General features: G+C 45.5%; 1 protein-coding gene across 1 annotated transcript in view; it reads left to right on the top strand.

The window, feature by feature from the left end:
- fsd1 (fibronectin type III and SPRY domain containing 1) overlaps positions 1-19,385 on the top strand; it is a 42,174-nt gene that overhangs the window by 10,707 nt on the left and 12,082 nt on the right. Inside the window, exons 4-11 of the mRNA XM_086004907.1 lie at positions 4,357-4,458; positions 6,070-6,092; positions 11,758-11,879; positions 12,998-13,207; positions 14,402-14,500; positions 15,526-15,685; positions 16,908-16,990; positions 19,000-19,251. Coding sequence (XP_085861033.1) covers positions 4,357-4,458; positions 6,070-6,092; positions 11,758-11,879; positions 12,998-13,207; positions 14,402-14,500; positions 15,526-15,685; positions 16,908-16,990; positions 19,000-19,251 — 1,051 coding nt within the window. The remainder of the gene's footprint in view (positions 1-4,356; positions 4,459-6,069; positions 6,093-11,757; positions 11,880-12,997; positions 13,208-14,401; positions 14,501-15,525; positions 15,686-16,907; positions 16,991-18,999; positions 19,252-19,385) is intronic.

Here is a 19,385-nt window from a genome sequence, read left to right as displayed (position 1 = left end):
CGCTATTAGTGACAGTTTGAAGGAGCGTTAGCAGGCCCTTCTCGGAGTTGAGGGGCGCTATTTAAAGGGGACAGCTCTAGTATAGAAGCTTCAGCCACTTGGCCTGTTCATTGCGATCGTTGGTGGAGAGAGTTGGTGAGCTACTGTGGAGCAGAGTTTTTGGAATTTAGCATTACAGTACTTGGGACCCTCAAACCTGTCCGGAGCAGTTGGAGCACTACACCTAACAGCCTTTTGACCAACTGGCATCGGAATGGGAGATGCTTTGGAGGGCGACGGCCTCATGGCCGAACACTATAAAGGGGCAGAGAGACGGCGGGAGAGAGGGCCGGGATTGGCCAGAAGGAGGAGGGGCAATGGAGGTCAGCCAATCCGAGGGTATGCTGCGAGGATCTTTAGGCAGCAGGTGTCATACCTTGACATGTCGGAGGAGCACTGTGTGCGAAGGCTCCGAATCGGGAGGGACGCTGTTACTGAGCTGTGCCACCTGCTTGCTGAGGATCTGCAGCCGCGTCTACGGTGCATGACCACTCTGTCGGTGGCTGCTAAACTGACTGTTGCCCTCAATTTTTATGGCAACGGATCCTTGCAGTGAGCCATTGGGGACATTGCGAATATCTCTCAGGTTGCAGTGCACAGTTGCATCCGGCAAGTTACAGCTGCCCTTTATAGGCGAAGGCGTCAATTCATCACCTTCCCTCTGACCCTGGAGAAGCAGGCGGAGGAGGAGGAGCATGCGGACGAGGAGGAGGAGGAAGATGGAAGGGCTCCTGAAAGTGGAAGGGGCATCCGTCACAGGCTCATGAGGACTCGTATCGAGGCCCCTCTGGCGGAATGATGAGTGTCTTAACTGCTGCGCACTTTGGGTGTTTGAAAGCCTCTGAAGGCCAGCATCACTGTAATTAGTCACGTACACCATAGCACATTTAAACTTCTCTTTATTGTCACAAAAGTCTTTCATTACAGCAAAACAACGTCATGTCAACAGAAACCATAACTAACAAAATAACAGTTAATTCTTCAGCAAAGCCGCAAAACTAAACAAACTATTTCCAACAATTCCAACAGGTGAGGGTCTCCTTGATTTTGGCCAAAGAAACGTCTCAGCACCTCCCTCTACTGCTGGCCCCTTGGTGGAGAACGACTTCTCTTTCGCGCTCGGCCCCTTCCCTCCCTGCTGCTCCTACGTAATTGAACCCCAGTGGCGGAGTGAAGGCTGGGGGACGCCTGCTGACTGTCTGGAAGCGTAGAAGCCCCTGAGGGACGGCCTGGCCGACCTCTGGGCTTGGAGGGTGCGGACGCAGGATGCTTGATCTGAGCATGGCTGGAAGCAGTGTGCCCTGCAGGTGGTGGCAGCTGCACTGCAGACGTACCAGCACTGGCATGTGCAATGGTCACCTGCCGAGAGAGGACACCTGCACCATGGTCGGACGGCACACTGGCTCTCTCAGGGGACCGGCTCGACTCATCCGCCACAATCGCATGCTCCACTGATTCCTGGCCTTGTATGGGACTGGAAGGGCCCGGGGTGATCCTAGCTGATGCAGATAGGGTGGCTGCAGTGAGAGTTCACGTTGCCTCAATCTGGGTGTGGACGAGGCCGGCAAGTGACTGCGTGGCAGCAGTGAGGACCTGTGAGCCAGGTGCCAGTGCTTCGGAGAAGCCCTGGATAGTTCTTTCCATTGCTTCGGACAAGGCTGGTGCCGACCGCTCCACTGCCTCGGACAAGCCCTGGACAGACCTTTCCAGGGATTGTCCGAAGCCCTGAACAGTCCTTTCCATAGCGGCCTCGAAGCCCTGGACAGTCCTCTCCATTGTTGGCCCAAAGCCCTCGACAGACCTCTCCATTGTTGCCCCGAAGCCCTGGAGAGTCCTCTCCATTGTTGCCCCAAAGTCCAACACACTCTTTGCCAGTGTATCTGTTGACTGAGGCATCCTCCCCACTGCAGCCATCAGCTCAGTGTGCCTGAGCCGGGCCTGGGTGCTCATTTCAGCCAGGCGACGCACCTCCTCTGCACTCTGTGCAGCAGTCATCACTACCTGCCTTGCCCTCCGGGGAGACGGTGGCCGAACTTGCCTACCCCCCTTGCATTGCTGCATGCCGCTTGTTCCGGCAACTGCCTGATCCTCAGAGCCCCCCGCCCTCCCCTCCAGGGAACTACTATCCCCAGTCTGTAGATGTGTATGCTCCCCTGAGATTGGAACGGATGGTCCGGCTTCCTCCTGATCCTCACCTCCGGAGGCACTGGCACTGGCAGCTTCAGGGCGTTGAGCCCGAGTTGGTGATGCATCATCTGAAAGCAGGGAGGTGGAAGAGTGGCTTTAGCAAAAGGACAGGTTGGCGGAAAGGCATGCCAGATTGCGGCACACTGAGGAAGCATGCTGGCGGGGGGACCAAGTGGAAGGAGACAGCTGCAAAAGGTGAGAGCCTTACCCTCGCTGTCGAGAATGGGGTCGGCAGCTGCAGTGGTAACAGGACCAGACAGACGTCCTCCAAGAATCTGGTGCACTCTCTCCTCGAGATCCGTGAGAGTGACCACTTGTGGAGGTCCACCACCAGTTCGATGCTGCTCCTTTCGCATCGTCGCCAGCTTGGACTGCAGGGGAAAGAAGGGGAAGTTCTGTAACATGATGCCTTGAGAACTCATCGCATGCCCCCCATGGTGCAAGAGCCCTTACATGATGCCTTGAGAGATCATCTCATGCCCCCCATGGTGCAAGGGCCCTTACATGTGGTCTTGAGTGAAATGTCCATGTGTGTGCCCAGAAAGGGCCATGGGTGCTTGCTGACAGATGGCCATTGGGGCATCATGGCAACAGGGTCCTCGAAGTTAGGTGCAGATGGAGGGAATCAGAAGTTTGCATAACCAACACTCACCCTAACGACCCGAGTGAGGTCGTTGAATTTCTTCCTGCACTGAACAGGGGTCCTGGTCGCCATGCTGTTGGAGTTGACCCTCTGAGAAACCTCCCTCCAAGATCGCCGGTAAGCCTTTTGATTCGGCCTCTTGCCATTGGCAGGATACAGAACATCTCGACGGCGCTCAACTGCAGACACCAACTGGTCCAGAGCCTCCGTGCTGAAGCGCTCTGCTCTCTGTCTCACCTTCTCCATCCTCACCAAGTTTCTTGCGCCAGAGAAGGGCGAGCGCCGATTCTGAGGCCTACAGGGCGTTGAGTGTGGCAGCTCAGGCTGACTGACCCACCCCTTTAAGAGCTGGCCGGCGCCTGGAAGTCTCGTGGTTTCCGGTAATTGAGATCACCTGCGCTGCGCCCGTCCGCGCCGATATTGGGTAGCGCCTGAACGTTTGCGCCTTGGGAGCCCCGTGCAACGTCTGAGTTCGCGCCTCAATCCCCTTTGGGGGCGATGCAACCCAATATCTCGCCAGGCAGCGATAAGTTTCGTCTGGCTATAAACTTTGCGCAGCGCCAGTTCTAACGCCTCAAGCGGGGCTATACCCAATTTCTAGGCCCTAGTCTCCTATCACCGCATCCACCCAGTGGCATGGCCATGAGTGGCCCAGCCAGTTTGCTGCGGTTCATTAAGATGGTGCTCATTATGTCAGAATCCTGAAACTGCATGCTTGTTCCCTTCAGGTATTGAGAGCTGACACGTTCGCACTAGCACTGCACAGTGGAAAGGTGTGTACGATGATGGCGTCTGGGTTTTAGGTTGCTGTGGGTCTTTGTCGGATGATAGTCATTGTGCAGTTTCCCTGAATCAGTATCCTGAAACAACCTTTTTATGCCCTTCAGACACCGATCTTCCTACTGCAAAAGGGTCGGTTTGCCATCCAGTTGATCCATTCATAATCCGTGATTCTAATGCTGAGTCAGCCCCATCTGGTGCTGTATTTATTACTGAGCTGAAAAAAAAGGATGTTGGGGAAACATAACAACAACGAGTACCTTTAACATAGTGAAATATCCCAAGGCGCTTCAAGTATTATAAGACGACAAAATTTGACACTGAGTCATATAATGAGAAATTAGGGCAGATGACCAAAAGCTTGGTCAAAGAGGTTGGTTTTAAGGAACGTCTTAAAGGATGAAAGAGGTGTTTAGGCAGGGAATCCTAATTCCAGATAATTCACTTCCAAGACCTCGAACCTCGATCATCCACTCCGCCAATCTACAGGCTTTTAAGATCCAAGCTCAACGTCGCCTCCTCAGCATTTTTTCATAAACTTATTCTATTCTTTTCAACCTTGGTGGTGCCCTGCATTGATGGCCTTGGCCTTTCACTTAGATTCTGACTTAACATGTTTGCCTGACCCATTGAGATCCTAAAACTTGTTATCATGTTCGTTGGTGATCCTGGTATTAACGATTATTTCACCCCTCCTCTCTCACCAGAATCAACTGACAGTCTGCACCAAGGCTTTGGAGAGCTCCGAGGAGCTGCTGGAGTTTGCAAACCATACACTGGACACCGCAAACTCCGATGGGCTGAGCCAGGTACTTGTTTTTCCCCAAATTGTCCTTTGTTTAATAAATTTCGTTTGCATACTTCCTAACAAATGTCATGAACTGCATATGTCAGAGCAGTGTTTAAAGTGACTTAACTAAATAATTATGTGTTGAGAAATTTTAAGAATTAGTTTCTATTTTAAATAAATCCTCCCAATACAAAGGAGAGAGTATAATTGAGTGGAAGAACAGAGGGAAGCTAAGTAAAAAGGTGCCCGGTTTATACGGTGAACTAAAATGGAAAGATTACTTGACCTTTTTGGAGTCCTGGTTTGTTTTAAATTCTCAACAGTCCAATCAGCTAGCAGTGTTGCTATTACTGAATAGGCTGCTGTTTACCCAGTCTTCAGTTCAGTATTCCCTTCCCCTCTTCTCCTGACTCTTGCTGGAGTTATGGGTTGCATCGGTCCTGGATGCCTTCCTGTACCTGCCCAAGTGACTACTTTTCATATGAGCCTAAATGGTAAGTGTCAGAAATCTATTCGACGATAGGGGCATTACAACTTAGCCTAATTATGTTCTCGGCAAACATCCAGCACGAATCACTGGATAGTGATCAGGACTCGGAAGCCCGGCTGTCTTTTTGTTTAATCTTTCCGTCGATAGCCCTGAATTGCTGAGACTAATTCTAAAGCCTTAACTGACCCCCCAGCTGTAACCAGCTAACCCAAACATGGAATCTTCCTGTCTGATTAGTTCCGGTCCTCACTGGGCAGTGCATTTACCAGCTGAGTCATGGGGCGCTACTTATATCTCATTTTATGAGATGTAAAATGTTCATTTATTTTTCTCCCTCTGCCCATTAAATGTTTGTTTCCTCTGCAACGTGAGTCAAAAATCCTGAGATACTTTTTGGGTGCTTGTGCTTAAATTTGATCTTTATAAAGTCTGCAAGCAATTAAGTTGCTTTTTAAGATGCCTCCAATTGTAAAGGCATAGTGAATACCTTGAGATAGTTTGTGTAATGGTAGGTAATGCTGTTTAGCATGTTTTAGATATTGATTTGAAAACTGCTTAAGAAATGGGACAGCGAGAAATGGGAAGAAAATGGGGGGTGGGGGGGGAATAGATAACGGGCAAGCAGAATTAGTATATTTAAATACTTTTAGTGTTTGTTTAAGTATTCCTGGTAATAAATCTATTCCTGGTATTTGAGTAGATTTGTTACTGCTAATGGTGTTCATTTCAATGTCACGGTGCTAAGAAATAAACAAAACCGGTCAGCCTAGTAATAGGAAATTTCCCTGGACCAATTGGCAATCTAAATATTAATCAAAGCTCGGTACCAAGTTCTATCAGTTATGGGTGCAGTTGTGTGTCTAGGATAGGGTTTTACAATTACTATGTTTTTACAGTGCTGCATTTTGTTTCTTTTATGTTTGAATGCTTTCTATATCCGCAGGCATGTCTTGCAAAACTAAATAAATAGCTTTAATTTGAAAAGATCTAGCTCCGGCAGCTTCAGTTGGCTGCATGGATGTGGCTCATGGCCGGTTTACCTAATGGCAACATTAAACACATTTGCTTAACAGGAGTTTGAATAATTGTGCTGATTTGCATGTTTGACCTTCTCTCTCTTTTCTCCTTTCTGCTTCAAAGGCTGCCAAGCAGATTAAAGATAGGTATTGTAAAATACTTTTTTGTTTCTGATGCATGTTTATATCAATCTAACCTGAATTTAAGAACTGCATGAATCTTTGACCTGTCTCTCAATGCTTACTAAACCTCTCGCCTTATTTGTTGCTTGTTCTAGATGTTAACCCTTCTTCGCGCTGGTCCTCCATGTTATATATTTTCCCCATAGAATGTATGGAATCTCCGGAAGTTACTCTGTTACAGATGTAAAGCAGTCATTTAATGTTGGGTTCAGCTGACCTACAATCAGAAACTTTCAAGCATTTTCCGATCTGCAAAAGTTCCCTAATCAAGCAATTGAACTCTGACCTGAGTCTTGTATTCTCTTAACAGTTAGATTTTGCATCCTTAAAGAGACAAAGTTCTACTTTAGCAGGAGACTAATCCATTGGGCATTACACTGGAGAATACTCCTGACCTTATTTTTTTTTAAATCATCTGACTTGGTGTGAACAACTGCCAGTAAATTGTCTGCCTCTAATTACAAGAATTCGAGACCTCAGGAAAGAGTTGTTGAATCATGCTTTGATGGGTTAGAAACATCTATAATGAAGATTTTAATGTGGATCAGTGGCAACTAGCTAAAGAAACTAATTAGTTTTGATCTGTTAGACAGCGCTTACAGTATGTCTACAAAATCTTAGGTGCCTGGCGTACCCACATCCCAGGACAATCAAAGCCTCTCCCACTTGTGCTTTGAAGCAGTAGAAAAGTCTGGGGCTTAGCGGGGAGGAATGGAGTTCTTAGTATTCAGAAATGCTCTGCCCCACCAGTGCCTATATGTGGAAAGAATATAGTCGAATCTATTTACTACCAACTTTCCTGCCTGATGGCAACTCGCCATTTAAGATTATCTTCCCACTCGCATAACATCACTGACCGGAAGGTGCTGCGAGCATGCTACAGCAGCTCCATTCACTTTAATGGAAGTTGAAATTTGACCTTCCTGAGGGGCGCTCTAACTGCTGGATTCTTCTGCCGTCTTAATTTATACCATTTTGCTGAGGTGAGGTGACTGAAGCTATTCCTAGGTCGTTATTTTATGCAGGACAAGTCAAAGTCATAGGGGGCGATTTTTGAGAGTGGGGGCGCGTTGGAGGCGGGACTGCTGCTTGTCGGGTCGATGTCCCGCCTCCATCGATTTGTGGCCAACCCACGCTATTTTCCCTTGATTGACCTTGTTAAGCCCGCCCAGCGAGTTTAGCAGGCCAATTAAGGGAAAGCCGGTTGCAGAGCATGTCAACGTGTGATGTGTCATCTGTCAAAGTTTTGACAGATGAATTGTCATCGTTTGACAGCTCTATGAAGCTGTCAGACAGTGACAATCTCTGCAGTTTGATGAGGTCTTGCATACTAGACCTCATCAACCTTTCTTTTACAGAAATGAGATGTTTGTTGCATCTGAGAATGCAACGGCCATCTCTCATCTGCAACCTGGAGGTGCGAGACTCTCTCTATAGAAACCGACTGAAGCCTGCAGGAAGAAACAAAGGTAATTACACTTTTAAAAACACTTTGCACTTACCTCAGATACTCACCTCTCCACTCTTGCACCCATCACTTACCTTCACACCACACTTTTTGCACCGACCCCCGCAGACCCACTACTCGCCTCGCTGAGCTGGCGGGTTTTGGAGCCTTCGGGAAGCCCGCACGTGTGAGGACAAAAAGGGGATAATCCTATTTTCTGCCTGTTAACTACCTGTTAACAGGCAGTTAATAGGCTTTAATCCCTTCCCGCCTCTAAGGAGACGGGACCCGGCGCGGGACGGCTACCCACCTCCTGGGAAGATGGCATGGAGGCGGGTTTGGCACCCACCCCCAAATTCTGACTTTCCAGGCAGCCCCGCCTCCCCAGGGCTGGCAAAATCGCCCCCATAGTCATAACGGCACAGAAGGAGGCCATTCGGCCCATTGAGTCCGTGCCGGCTCTCTGCAGAGCAATCCAGTCAGTCCCATTCCCCCACTCTATCCCCGTAGCCCTGCAAGTTTATTTCCCTCAAGTGCCTATCCAGTCTCCCCTTAAAAACATTAAGTGTCTCTGCTTCCACCACTTCCATCGGCAGCGAGTTCCAGGTCCTCGCCACTCGCTGCGTAAAAAAGTTTTTCCTCATGCCTCCCCTGTATCTCTTGCCCAAAACCTTAAATCTGTGTCCCCCTAGTCCTTGTACGATCAACTAGTGGGAACAGCCTTTCCCCGTCTAGCCTATCCAAACCTGTCATAATCTTGTACACCTCTTTCAAATCAGTTAGTAAATCCAATACAGCCAAATACACTAATCCTTATTTTAGTGCTGGCATATTTTATATAGACTCTGTTAGTTAATTATTTATGCAAACCTTAGGAACAGGCGTAAGCCATTCAGCCCATCGAGCTTGTTCTGCCATTCATTTAGATCCTGGCTGTTAAGTATCTTAACTCCATCTATCTTCCTTGGTTCTGTAACCCTTAATATGCTTGCCTAAAAATCTATATCTGTTTTGAAATTTTCAGTTGACCTAGCATCAACAGCTTTTGGGAGAGAGTTCCAGACTTCTACCCATTGTGTGAAGCAGTGCTTTCTGACATCGCCCCTGAACGGCCGAGCTCTAATTTTAAGGTTATTCCCCCTTGTTCTGGACTCTCCCACCAGAGGAAATATTTCTCTTTATCTACCCTATCAATTCCTTTAATCATCTTAAACACCTCAATTAGATCACCCCTTAATCTTGTATACTCGAGGGAATACAAACCTAGTCTATTCAACCTGACCGTATAATTTGACTCTTTTAGCCCCTGTATCATTCAGTAGCAACTATATAACAACTCCATAAAATAGTTTGTTCTTATCAAAGCTGAATTCAAGAAATGGACAATTTCTTTAATGTCATTCAATTTCATCAAAAAGCATCTGGATTTGGGCTTACTTTTCCAATTGGTACATAACTGTGGTCCTCAAACAGTGAGAAGCACTTTGACCTTTCCACGGGAGCTCAGTCGCTGCAATTATAGCTAATGGGTCATTGTGTAGGGTGTTGCGTGGGGTGTTGACTTCAGCACTACATACTTTTAAGTTATAAAATAAAAACAGAAAATGCTGGAAACACTCAGCAGGTCAGGCAGCATCTGTGGAGAGAGAAACAGAGTTAACGTTTCAGATCGATGACCCTTCGTCAGAACTGGAAAAAGTTGGATACTTTTAAGTTGTTGGCACCCAAGACCTCCCATAAAATTGCAGATGATGGCTAATGAAAGGGGTGGAACTGGTTGGAGTGGAGATGCACTTGTACCCTGTTTATGGAGCTGATTTCAGTAAGACTCCTGGGCACTGGAGTTTTTCTCTCTTCTGCTGGTAAATCTGCCCTGTTTATGGAATGGTTTCACCCAACAGGAAAGCGAAAAAGATGTTCACACTGGCCAAAACAACATGGCTGCTACCAGCCCTGCTGCCTTCCTCCAACTTTAAGCTCTACTGTAATGTATTTGTGTAAAATTGTCCCCTAACTATATGTGTGCCAACACACAGTGTGTAGCATTTTGTGTGTGTGTGCTTTTAATTAAAAAAAATAAAATTTGAAAGCAGTTTTACCGGGTTTTAAAAGCTTGTAGAAGGAAGGGTTCCACAGTTTTTTGATCTTGGGGACAAATGAATTAAAGTAGGATGCGGTCTTGATTTCAACACTGTAAGGAGGCGAGGAGGAGGAAGAACATGTAATATGGTGTATTTGAGAAGCAAGTGAGGAAATAGGAGAAATCGTATGCATAAGAGACAAGAAAAATTGTAATGGAGAGACGGGTTGGGGGTGAGAGAAAAATCTATTCGCTAAGGTGAAAGCTGTTGAGTGGATATGATTTCATCATCCAGTGTTGCCATTAAGCGCTCCTAGGTTAGGTATAGCACAGCCATACCCAGACCAAAACACACTCTTACAGTGTCCCGGCATATTGGCCCTAATAACATTTCCACTTCCTGCACCAGCAAACCTTCTGACCTGTTGAGAAGGACGTGGGTTCCAAGTCCCGATCCAGAGACTTGAGCACAAAAACCTAGGCTGACACTCCAGTGCAGTGCTGAGGGAGTGCTGCACTGTCAGAGATGCTGTCTTTCGAATGAGACGTTAAATCGAGGTCCTGTCTGCTCTCTCGGATAAAAGATCCCATGGCACTATTTCAAAGAAGAGCAGGAGAGTTATCTCTGGTGTCCTGGCCAATATTTATCCCTCAATCAACATAACAAAAATACCTGGTCATTACCACATTGCTGTTTGTGGGAGCTTGCTGTGCGCAAATTGGCTGCTGCGTTTCCTACATTACAACATTGACTACACTTCAATAGTATGTCATTGGCTGTAAAGCGCTTTGTGACATCCCGTGGTTGTGAAAGGCATTCTATAAATGCAAGTCTGTCTTTTTGTCTAAGTGAGAATTAGCAGTTTTGTGCCATGGGTCCATCCCTGCTAGGATTGAGTTGAGACTGGTAAAGCCCAATAATACGCAAACTCATTTCGCACAGAATAGTTGCAACCAACAGACAAGCTACTTCCAATGGTCAGCTTGAGCTGGATTTTTATTTGACACAGGAAGGCTGGCAACTAACCCACTCTGCCACCCAGCTCTTCTTTCTGCCTCCCCTCCTCACCCCGTAACTTTTTTAACGCCTATAAATCTTTTTATGATCAAGAACAGTTTAAAGAAAAATTCAATACATTTTGTGGGTAGTAAATTTTATACTACAAATAAAGCTGCTTCAGTTTGATAAGTATCTCTTTTCACTCATCTATTTTCACTCATTTTCCCACCTCTTTACTGCCCTTATGCCATACACAATTTCCAGGCCAGAAGGGTTGTTGGGCAACTTCTTTTGAAGCCTCTCCTATAACACGTTATAGTAGGAACATTCCAGAGCCCCAGAATAATTTACAGTCTAGCCAAATCCCAACATTCCTTGTCACAGCATCCATCTTTAGCCAAATATTTCTGTCCCTAATGGATGTATTTTTTAAGGCTTCAAGAACACCCTTGCCTAAACTAGCTGCAAGTTTTCCCCAAATGGGAGTTCAGAAACTTCTGTAACAATTCAAATTAATCATTTTAAGATTTGGAAATTGTCTATTTAGACCATTTGTATAATAACAGCTGTTCATAAATATCTGAGAATTCAATGATATTGATGCGTGCAAACTGATCAGATACTCCATGGGGCACAATAGTTCTTGGACTGTTGGGTGGGTGAATGTCTATGGACGACAGTAGGCCCAGATGCTGGAGTTGTGAACAGGATGGTTACCTTTAGGGAATCTGGAAGTATTTACACAGAGCTTTCCCTTAGGAACTTGAATGGGTGTGGTTGAGTCCATAATGCAGTAGATTGTATAATGGTGTGTGCAAGCAAATTAAACGAATATAGTTTATGATAAGGTAAAGGAACTTTGAGCTCAGTGTGAAGCAAACATGCCCTAGTGTTTGGAGCCTATGAAGGTCTAGGGAGAGACCCATAGTTTGATATGGGATGCCAGATATCTGCTGCAGACTTCCATTAGCATTGTTTTGAAAGGTTGTGTTTCTAAAATCCATTTTGCCAGCTCTGTGGTTGTTGCACCCATTTTCCAATGGCTTTGGAAGGAAAACTGAATGAGTTGTTTGTAATAGTAGTTCTTGGATTTGTTGTGCAGTGTTACCATGGCACCAGCATTCAGGCTGTCCTTGAAGGCCAAAGCCAGTGACAATATGAGTCATCTAATGGTCGACTTCTCCCAGGAACAAAGGATCCTTCAATCACTGAAGTTCTTGCCAGGTAAGAAAGTAAAATAAAACTGTCCCCCTCCTGCTTTATTTTTTTCCCTTTCTCTGGTCTCCTCTTGGCAAGTTCACAACCTTATCTGAATGGTCTAGGTAGAATAGTGGAGGCAAAAACTCTGAAGTAATTCAAGAGGCAGCTAGATACTGTCATTGGGGGTGTGGTGGTGATTGTAGGTTTCTGTGAAAGGATAAGCTAGATGGGCCAAAAAGATTTCCTTCATCTGTGCTTATCTCTGCAACTCGAGGGATTTGTTGATTGTAGGCAAGCACTTCTGGACACGGGGAGCTGGGAAAATTGGAGGGAAGAACCAATCTATTCTGCTCTTGCACGCCATTGGCAGAAATATAGCAGCAGGTTGCCAGCCTTGGCCTCTTGGCTGGCACATAGGAACGTTGAGTTGATCAACTTCGATCAGTGGAACAAAATTAGGCCAACATGTCTCTTACCTGGGCCTACACACTCTCCAGGCACCAGTACCGGCTGAGCAAAATGCCTGTTGCACTGTTCATGGGAAAGACTGGAATATTTTAGTCTGAATTCTGCATCTGTTGTGAGAAAGTTACATACTGGATGGTAACTGACCTTCCACCATAGATGTTGGGCAACTGGCCACCAAGACAAAAATCTCTTGGTGGGTACATTATGTACTTGAATATCTCCTTTTATAAAAGTTAAATTGGAAGGGCTCAGTTGATAAACATTCTGCCCAGTGTGGAACAGAGCCACAGAAACCAAACCGATTCCAGGATCAATTTTTGGTCTCTGTTGAATTAGCAGATCTCTAATGGAGTGACAATGGGAGTGCTACAGTATTCTCAGTATGGGGGGCTTAGAGAGGGGTCCCACTCCTAATCACTATCCAATGAGCCCTACTACAAGTGTGCATATCTGATGAACGCTTGGTGCTGATATTCATTGTCTAGGCTTGCACATCAAGAATTCCAATATAGACAAGGTGCCAGATAATGGTCAGTGCCTTCAGGGGAATGTTGAGGAAAATATATTCCATGACTTGTAGTTATCACTGATTATCAGATCTGGGTCACTCCAAAAATCCCTCAATGCAGGGTGAAGGCTAGTTTGTCTTCATTTTTGCCATCTTTTGTGATTAGTACCAAGTATTCCGGAAATCGACGCATCTGAGTGCCTGGTAGCAGACAACTGTGTGACCGTGGTCTGGCGAATGACTGAAGAGGATGGAAAGATCGATCACTACATATTAGAATATCGCAAAACCAACCACGAAGGGGCCCCACGGCTAAAGGAAGAGCACCCTTGGATGCTGAGCGAAGGCATCAAGGAGACAGAATTCACTTTGTCAGGTAATCTCATCTGAAAGACGCCACCTCTGACGGTGCACCGTTCCCTCAGTACTGCACTGAAGTGTCGAGCTAGATTATGTGCTCAAGTCCCTGGACTGAGGCTTGAACCCATGATCTGCTGACTCAGGCGATGGTGCTGTCAGTCTTGGATTGGGAATGATGCCCCCACCCCCACCAATCAATTTTCTTTTTCTTTCACCTATAACTGAACTCAGTTGGTAGTGCCTTTTGAGTCAGAAGGTTGCAAATTTGAACTTAAATCAAGGATTTGAGCACTTAATATAGGATGACAGCAGTGCAGCGAGTGTTGCATTATTGGAGGTGCTGTGCTTCAGATTAAATGCTAAACAGGCCCTGCCTGGATGTTGATGATTGCATGGCATTCTTTAGAGTGGGGTGTTCCCCCAGTGTCTTTGATAACATTCCTATATCAAACAATACCACCAGATTAACTGGTCGTTCATCCCATTGCTGTTTGTGTGACGTGATGTGTATTTAATGGCCGCTCCATTGGTTTACATAGAGACAGTGAGACTGCACTTCAGAAGTAATTGTGTGAGGCATTTTGAGCCATTTTGATGTGATAAAATGTTATATAAATGCAAGTTTTATTTTTACATGAAGTATGCATGTTACAAGTATATTTTACAGTTGAGGATGACTACTGTACATTTCATTATTTTATGTTTGCATACTAACTTTGCAATTTATGATTTTCTTCCACTTTTTTCTTTCTATTGTGAAGGGACTCACTGCCAGGGTCCTGTATCCCCAGGTTCTAACAACCAAGGGTAACACAGCTTCATATGTGAGCCAAGGTAATAAGTATCGGCCATCCAGCTATTGAGCTATGGGGGAGGGGATCATCGCTGACCCTGAACCTGTCGCCACTTGTGCACATACCAGCAGAGGTCACTGAAAAGCATTCTGACGCAAGAACTCTGCCTGATTTTTCCCCTCTCTAGCCCAGGGATGCTGAGAACAATTGTACCACTTCCACTTCTGACCCAGCTAAAATGAGCTAACTTGGCACAGACCAGGGGTCAAGCACTGGAACCTTGGGACCTCCATCTGTCTAGCTGAGTACCACACTAGGAAGGACATTTATTCGCTGGGTTATCAGAGGCATGAGGCGCTAGGTTTCCTTGTTAATGAAAATGATTTGTAACAGGGTTTTTCAATCTGTTTTGCCAGGGTTGAAATTTGACACCAAATTCATCAACTTCCGGGTGAAAGCTTGCAACAAGGCTGTGGCTGGAGAGTTCTCGGAGCCTGTCACACTGGAGACCAGTGGTTTGTAAAGCTACTCTCCCTCACTGAAGTAATGAATTGATTTTCATGTGTTTGTTATAGAGTTGCTATCCTTATGGTCACATAGGGTTACTGCCCTTGTGCCATATAGCTAGGACCAATTGCTTCCAATTGTAGCTCAGATGAACTATTTAAACTGGGCATTATTCTTAGAGGGATATGCCATAATTAAGATGGCTTAAACTCCACGTATTTGATGTTTTGGCCTGTCTGATGGTTGCCACTCTGCTAATCTATAGTACTTTCGTATGACGAGAAGAGATTATAATAGGATGTCTAGTTTGACTCTCCAGCCGATGGCCTCCTGAGAAGCGGAGTGGAGAAATGAGGTGCCTCCCACAACAGGTGTTAGTGGGCAGGTTGATGTGATGTGTTCCATGGTCTGGGACTCACGGCCACAGTCGCCCTTCAGGTCATCCCTCATCTTCCACTTGTGGAGTAGGTGGCCGCCTCGTCCATGCCGTGTGGATTGGGTTGAGCCTGTCCACTGTCTTCGAGGGAGGTCGAAGGCAGGGACCTCTGCTGTTGGGTCATGATGAGGTGTTGGTTCTTTACGTTGCATGCGTCCCACGATTCCATCCATCTGGATAGTGAGTCGATACCAGCAGCGTAAATAATGGCGGCAGTTTCCCAGAATGGCCGGCGCGATTTTATCTATTACATTGTAGAACTGAAGTTTCTTCAAATCCAGTATGTTACAGAATTTGATCATTATAAGAGTCTATGTATTATAAGCGTGTAAAAATTAAAGGGAGGGTAGGACCACTCTGGGGTAAAGGAAGGAATTGTGGAGGATGAAGATCTGGCAGGAATTGTGGAGGATGAAGATCTGGCAGAGGAATATTCAGTAGCAAAAAGCAACCCTAGGATATTTACAAAGATGTAACCTGTTCATTAAGGTATCTCTATTAGCTTGTCAGCTACAGTTCTCTCCCAGTCGTGGATTATACAAGTTCAGCTCCCATTGCTACCGAGAATTAAAGCCACTTTCACATCTTTTCCCGCAGCATTTAATTTCAGTTTGGATGCTGCCACTGCCCATCAGAATTTGAAAGTGGAGGACCACCAAGTGGAATGGGATGCATCAGGGGGAAAGGTGCAAGAGATCAAAGTCCGAGGAAAGGAAAACCGCAGTAGGACAGCCTCACCGGCCAATTCCCCCGCAAGGTACAAATCTCCAGTTAGGGCCAAGATAAGTGTGGGTATATCGCTGACCCTTTCTCTGAACGGTGTCCAAACTACAGCCCCCGGGCTATATACAGCCAAGGGCCCTAGCTGACCTGCGTATGAAGCCCGAGTGACACATCCTCCTGCAGAGCAACAAATTCAAACTCATTGTAACGCAGCTTGGGGAGGGAAAGGGAGTTGTCTCGTGTATTACTTCGATTTGGTGTATTCTAATTCTTTATATGTGGCCTGCTCGACTCCACTGTGGCACACAAGGAAGTGGCCCCACTAAAACAAAAAGTATGGGCACCCCTGCTCTATCATTCCTTTAATTTTGTTTGCTGCAGGTTATCTATCTTGTTTATGTAGTATTATATATACATATATGGTGTGTATGTGTACATATATATATATTGTGTGTGTGTGTGTGTATATAATGTATTATTTTTATATGTACAACACACAAACAGTTTTGACGAAGGGTCATCGCCCTGAAACGTTGACTCTGTTTCTCTCTCTACAGATGCTGCCTGACCTGCTGAGTATTTCCAGCATTTTCTGTTTTTATTACAGAAACAGGCCATTCGGCCCAACTGGTCTATGCTGGCACTTGTGCTCCGCACGAGCCTCCTCCCACCCCTCTTCATCTAACCCTGTCATCATATCCTTCTATTCCTTTCTCCCTGGCTGACTCGTACTAAATAAGATTAGTTGAATTGCTTCTATGACTGGCTGTTACAAGTGAAACAAGGGAGAGAATTCAGAAATACAGGCAGCTTTCTTTTTGTTTTCTTTGATTCCTACCTAGGTGACATGCCGGTTCCCATTCTGTGTTACCCCAGCATCATAATGTGGAACTGCACGCAGCTCTCGAGTTGAAATACACATATTTGCACAGCACTACGAAACACCCAAGATTCACTCTCAACTCTTGTCTTTTGCAGAATTTTAAATGCCTTAGTAATGATTGAACCATGAAGTGATGGCAAACAGGATCAGACCTGCTTTGTCACATGCCAAGTTCCTGTCAGTATTGTCCATACTTTTTGTTCCATTTTTAAGGAACTTTTTGCTTCTACTCATTCCTCTGCTGTAGTGCAATTTTCACTAGCTTTGCCTGTGATGCTTAAAATAACACTACCACCGCCTATAAATCAAACCCAGGCAGTCTGTTTGACTCTGGTTATAATATTGTCCTGTTCGATTTTATTTTTTTATTAAGGAGCGTCATTCAGTCACCAAAGAGAATGCCATCTGGAAGGAGCAGCAGGGACCGATTTACTGCAGAATCGTACACCGTCCTCGGTAGGTACTTGAAACGCAACACTCGACTGCCTAGCCTTACAACGCACTGCAACGTTCAAGTAAAAGCCAACCTTTTCCTGGTTTGTACTTGCAGTCTGTGGACTTCAACGGACCTTTCAAAAATCCATGTCACGGGAGTGAGAAAGCCCAGTAAATGTAGTTAGGACTAAGTACAGTGTAGAGATGCAAATCAGACCGTGGACGACTTCCCCTCTTCACATTTAATCAGAGGAATCTTATTGACATGGAAATCCCACCTGCAATATGAAGTGGAGATAATTCAGAGTTTCCAATCACATTTGGAGAAATTCCACTTGTCTATAGAGCCATAGAGGTTTACACCACAGAAGGAGGCTTTTTGGCCCATCATGTCTGTGATAGCACTTTTACTAGATTAATCTAAAACTAATCCCAGGCCTCTGCTCTCTCACCATAGCCCTGCACCTCTTATTGCTTCAGATGTTTGTTCACCTTTTTCCTTAAAAAGCTGCCTCTGCCTGAGCAATTGCACTGGGATGTCTGCCATGTGGATATTCTTTTTATTCTGAAACCTATTCAAGGAATGACGCAGAAGCTACAAGGTGTGGAGGTTGGATCTTTTATTCCATTATATTCTCTCTGGTTATTTATTTGTACAATGCCTGTAGATTTCTACTAACAACTAGGCAGGATCTGACAATCCCAGGACACACTCGAAACATTATGTTGGACATTCAAACAAATCCATGTTTAACAACATCCTCCATCTAGAAGAATTCTCACTAAAGTGCCCTCTTTAATCCTATGGAGGCGGATTGGTGGTCACTTTGAAAGTCTTCTTTGAAAACTCTAAGCCCCCACAGAGTCTTGACCACAGTTAGTCTCCCACATACTCTACCAGGATGGATACAACCAGTTAGTGAGGCAGTGATTAGATCCCAGGAAGGAACTGGATAAGCTACAATCGTGCAGTTACCAGAGAGCATTCTTCAGCAACTGGAAAAGGTTGGCATGTTTGTGTCCTGTACAAATACTTTTCAGAGAGGTGAAGGGGTCCAAGTAACCTCTGGGTTTAATCCTTCCTGTTAAAATGTTAAAAAAAAAAATCTGACTAGCAGCAGCACTTCCCTCCAGAATAAACCCTCAAATACATCACTCAGCAAAACACATTTGAAACGCAATCTCCCTGGAGATAATGTTTCCTCGTGCAGTCTAGGTTGAGATGTTGATTTTTTTTGTTTTGAATTGCTGACTCTAATTCCAGCGTGAGGAGGCTGTAATGCGGCGTTTATTTTTAAATCAAACAACAACAACAACTTAGTAAAACATCCCAAGGCGCTGCACAGGAGTATTTTAAGACAACAAATTTGACACCGTGCCACAAGGATAAATTAGGGCAGGTGACCAAAAGCTTGGTCAAAGAGGTAGGCTTTAAGGAGCGTCTTAAAGGAGCAAAGAGAGGTAGCGAGGCAGAGAGGTTAGAGCTTAGGGCCTAGGCAACAAAAGGCACGGTCACCAATGGTTGAGCAATTATAATCAGGGATCCTCGAGAGCAGAATTAGAGTAGCACAGATATCTTGGGGGCGGGGGTTGTGGGGCTGAAGGAGATTACAGAGATAGGGGCGAGGCAAAACGAGGATGAGAATTTTGAAATCAAGGCACTGCTTAACTGGGAGCCAATGTAGGTCAGCAAGCACAGGGGTGATGGGCGAATAAGACTTGGTGCGAGTTAGGACACGGGCAGTTGATTTAGGAATTATAGGATTGTTATTAGGACATGGCAACGCTATTTAGGAATTATAGGATTGTTGTAGTACTTGAACATTTTCCTGAACAGATTCTGTTTCAGACTGTGATTTTTGATCACTATTTCAATGATAAATGTGAATAATGCCGCCTTCGCTTGTGGGAAACCTACGCTGCTACAGAGAACAGAGTCGAGCTTCCTTCACTTGCAATGGGAAAGGGAGCTGTATTTGGGTCGATGTTAAACATTGTTTAGTAATGGTTCTCCCTTTTGTTTTCCACAGGGGATACTCTAATTGACAATGGGCAGCATTACTGGGAGGTTGCGTTTGAAAGGGACAGCAAGGCTTTCATTGTAGGTGTGGCCTACAGGACTATGGGCAAATTTGACCAACTGGGAAAGACCAGTGCCTCCTGGTGTCTTCACCTCAATAACTGGCTGCAAGTCAGCTTCACCGCCAAGCACAACAACAAGGCCAAAGTCCTGGACATGTCAGTACCTGAGAGAATCGGAGTTTATTGCAACTACAGTGAAGGTATTGGGATTCCTTACCTCCTCTATCTTGGTGCAAACCTGCTTTAAAACTAGGAATAGTCAGCATTTACACTATGTCCATGATTTCAACTCTTGAGTGCTGAATTTGTTCAATATTCATTCAAACTTTGTTAG

Source organism: Somniosus microcephalus, chromosome 13 (assembly GCF_052327205.1).
Source record: "Somniosus microcephalus isolate GS21.2 chromosome 13, FLI_Smic_1.0, whole genome shotgun sequence".
Classification (NCBI taxonomy): Eukaryota; Metazoa; Chordata; class Chondrichthyes; order Squaliformes; family Somniosidae; genus Somniosus; species Somniosus microcephalus.
This window is presented reverse-complemented; position numbering and strand designations above follow the sequence as displayed.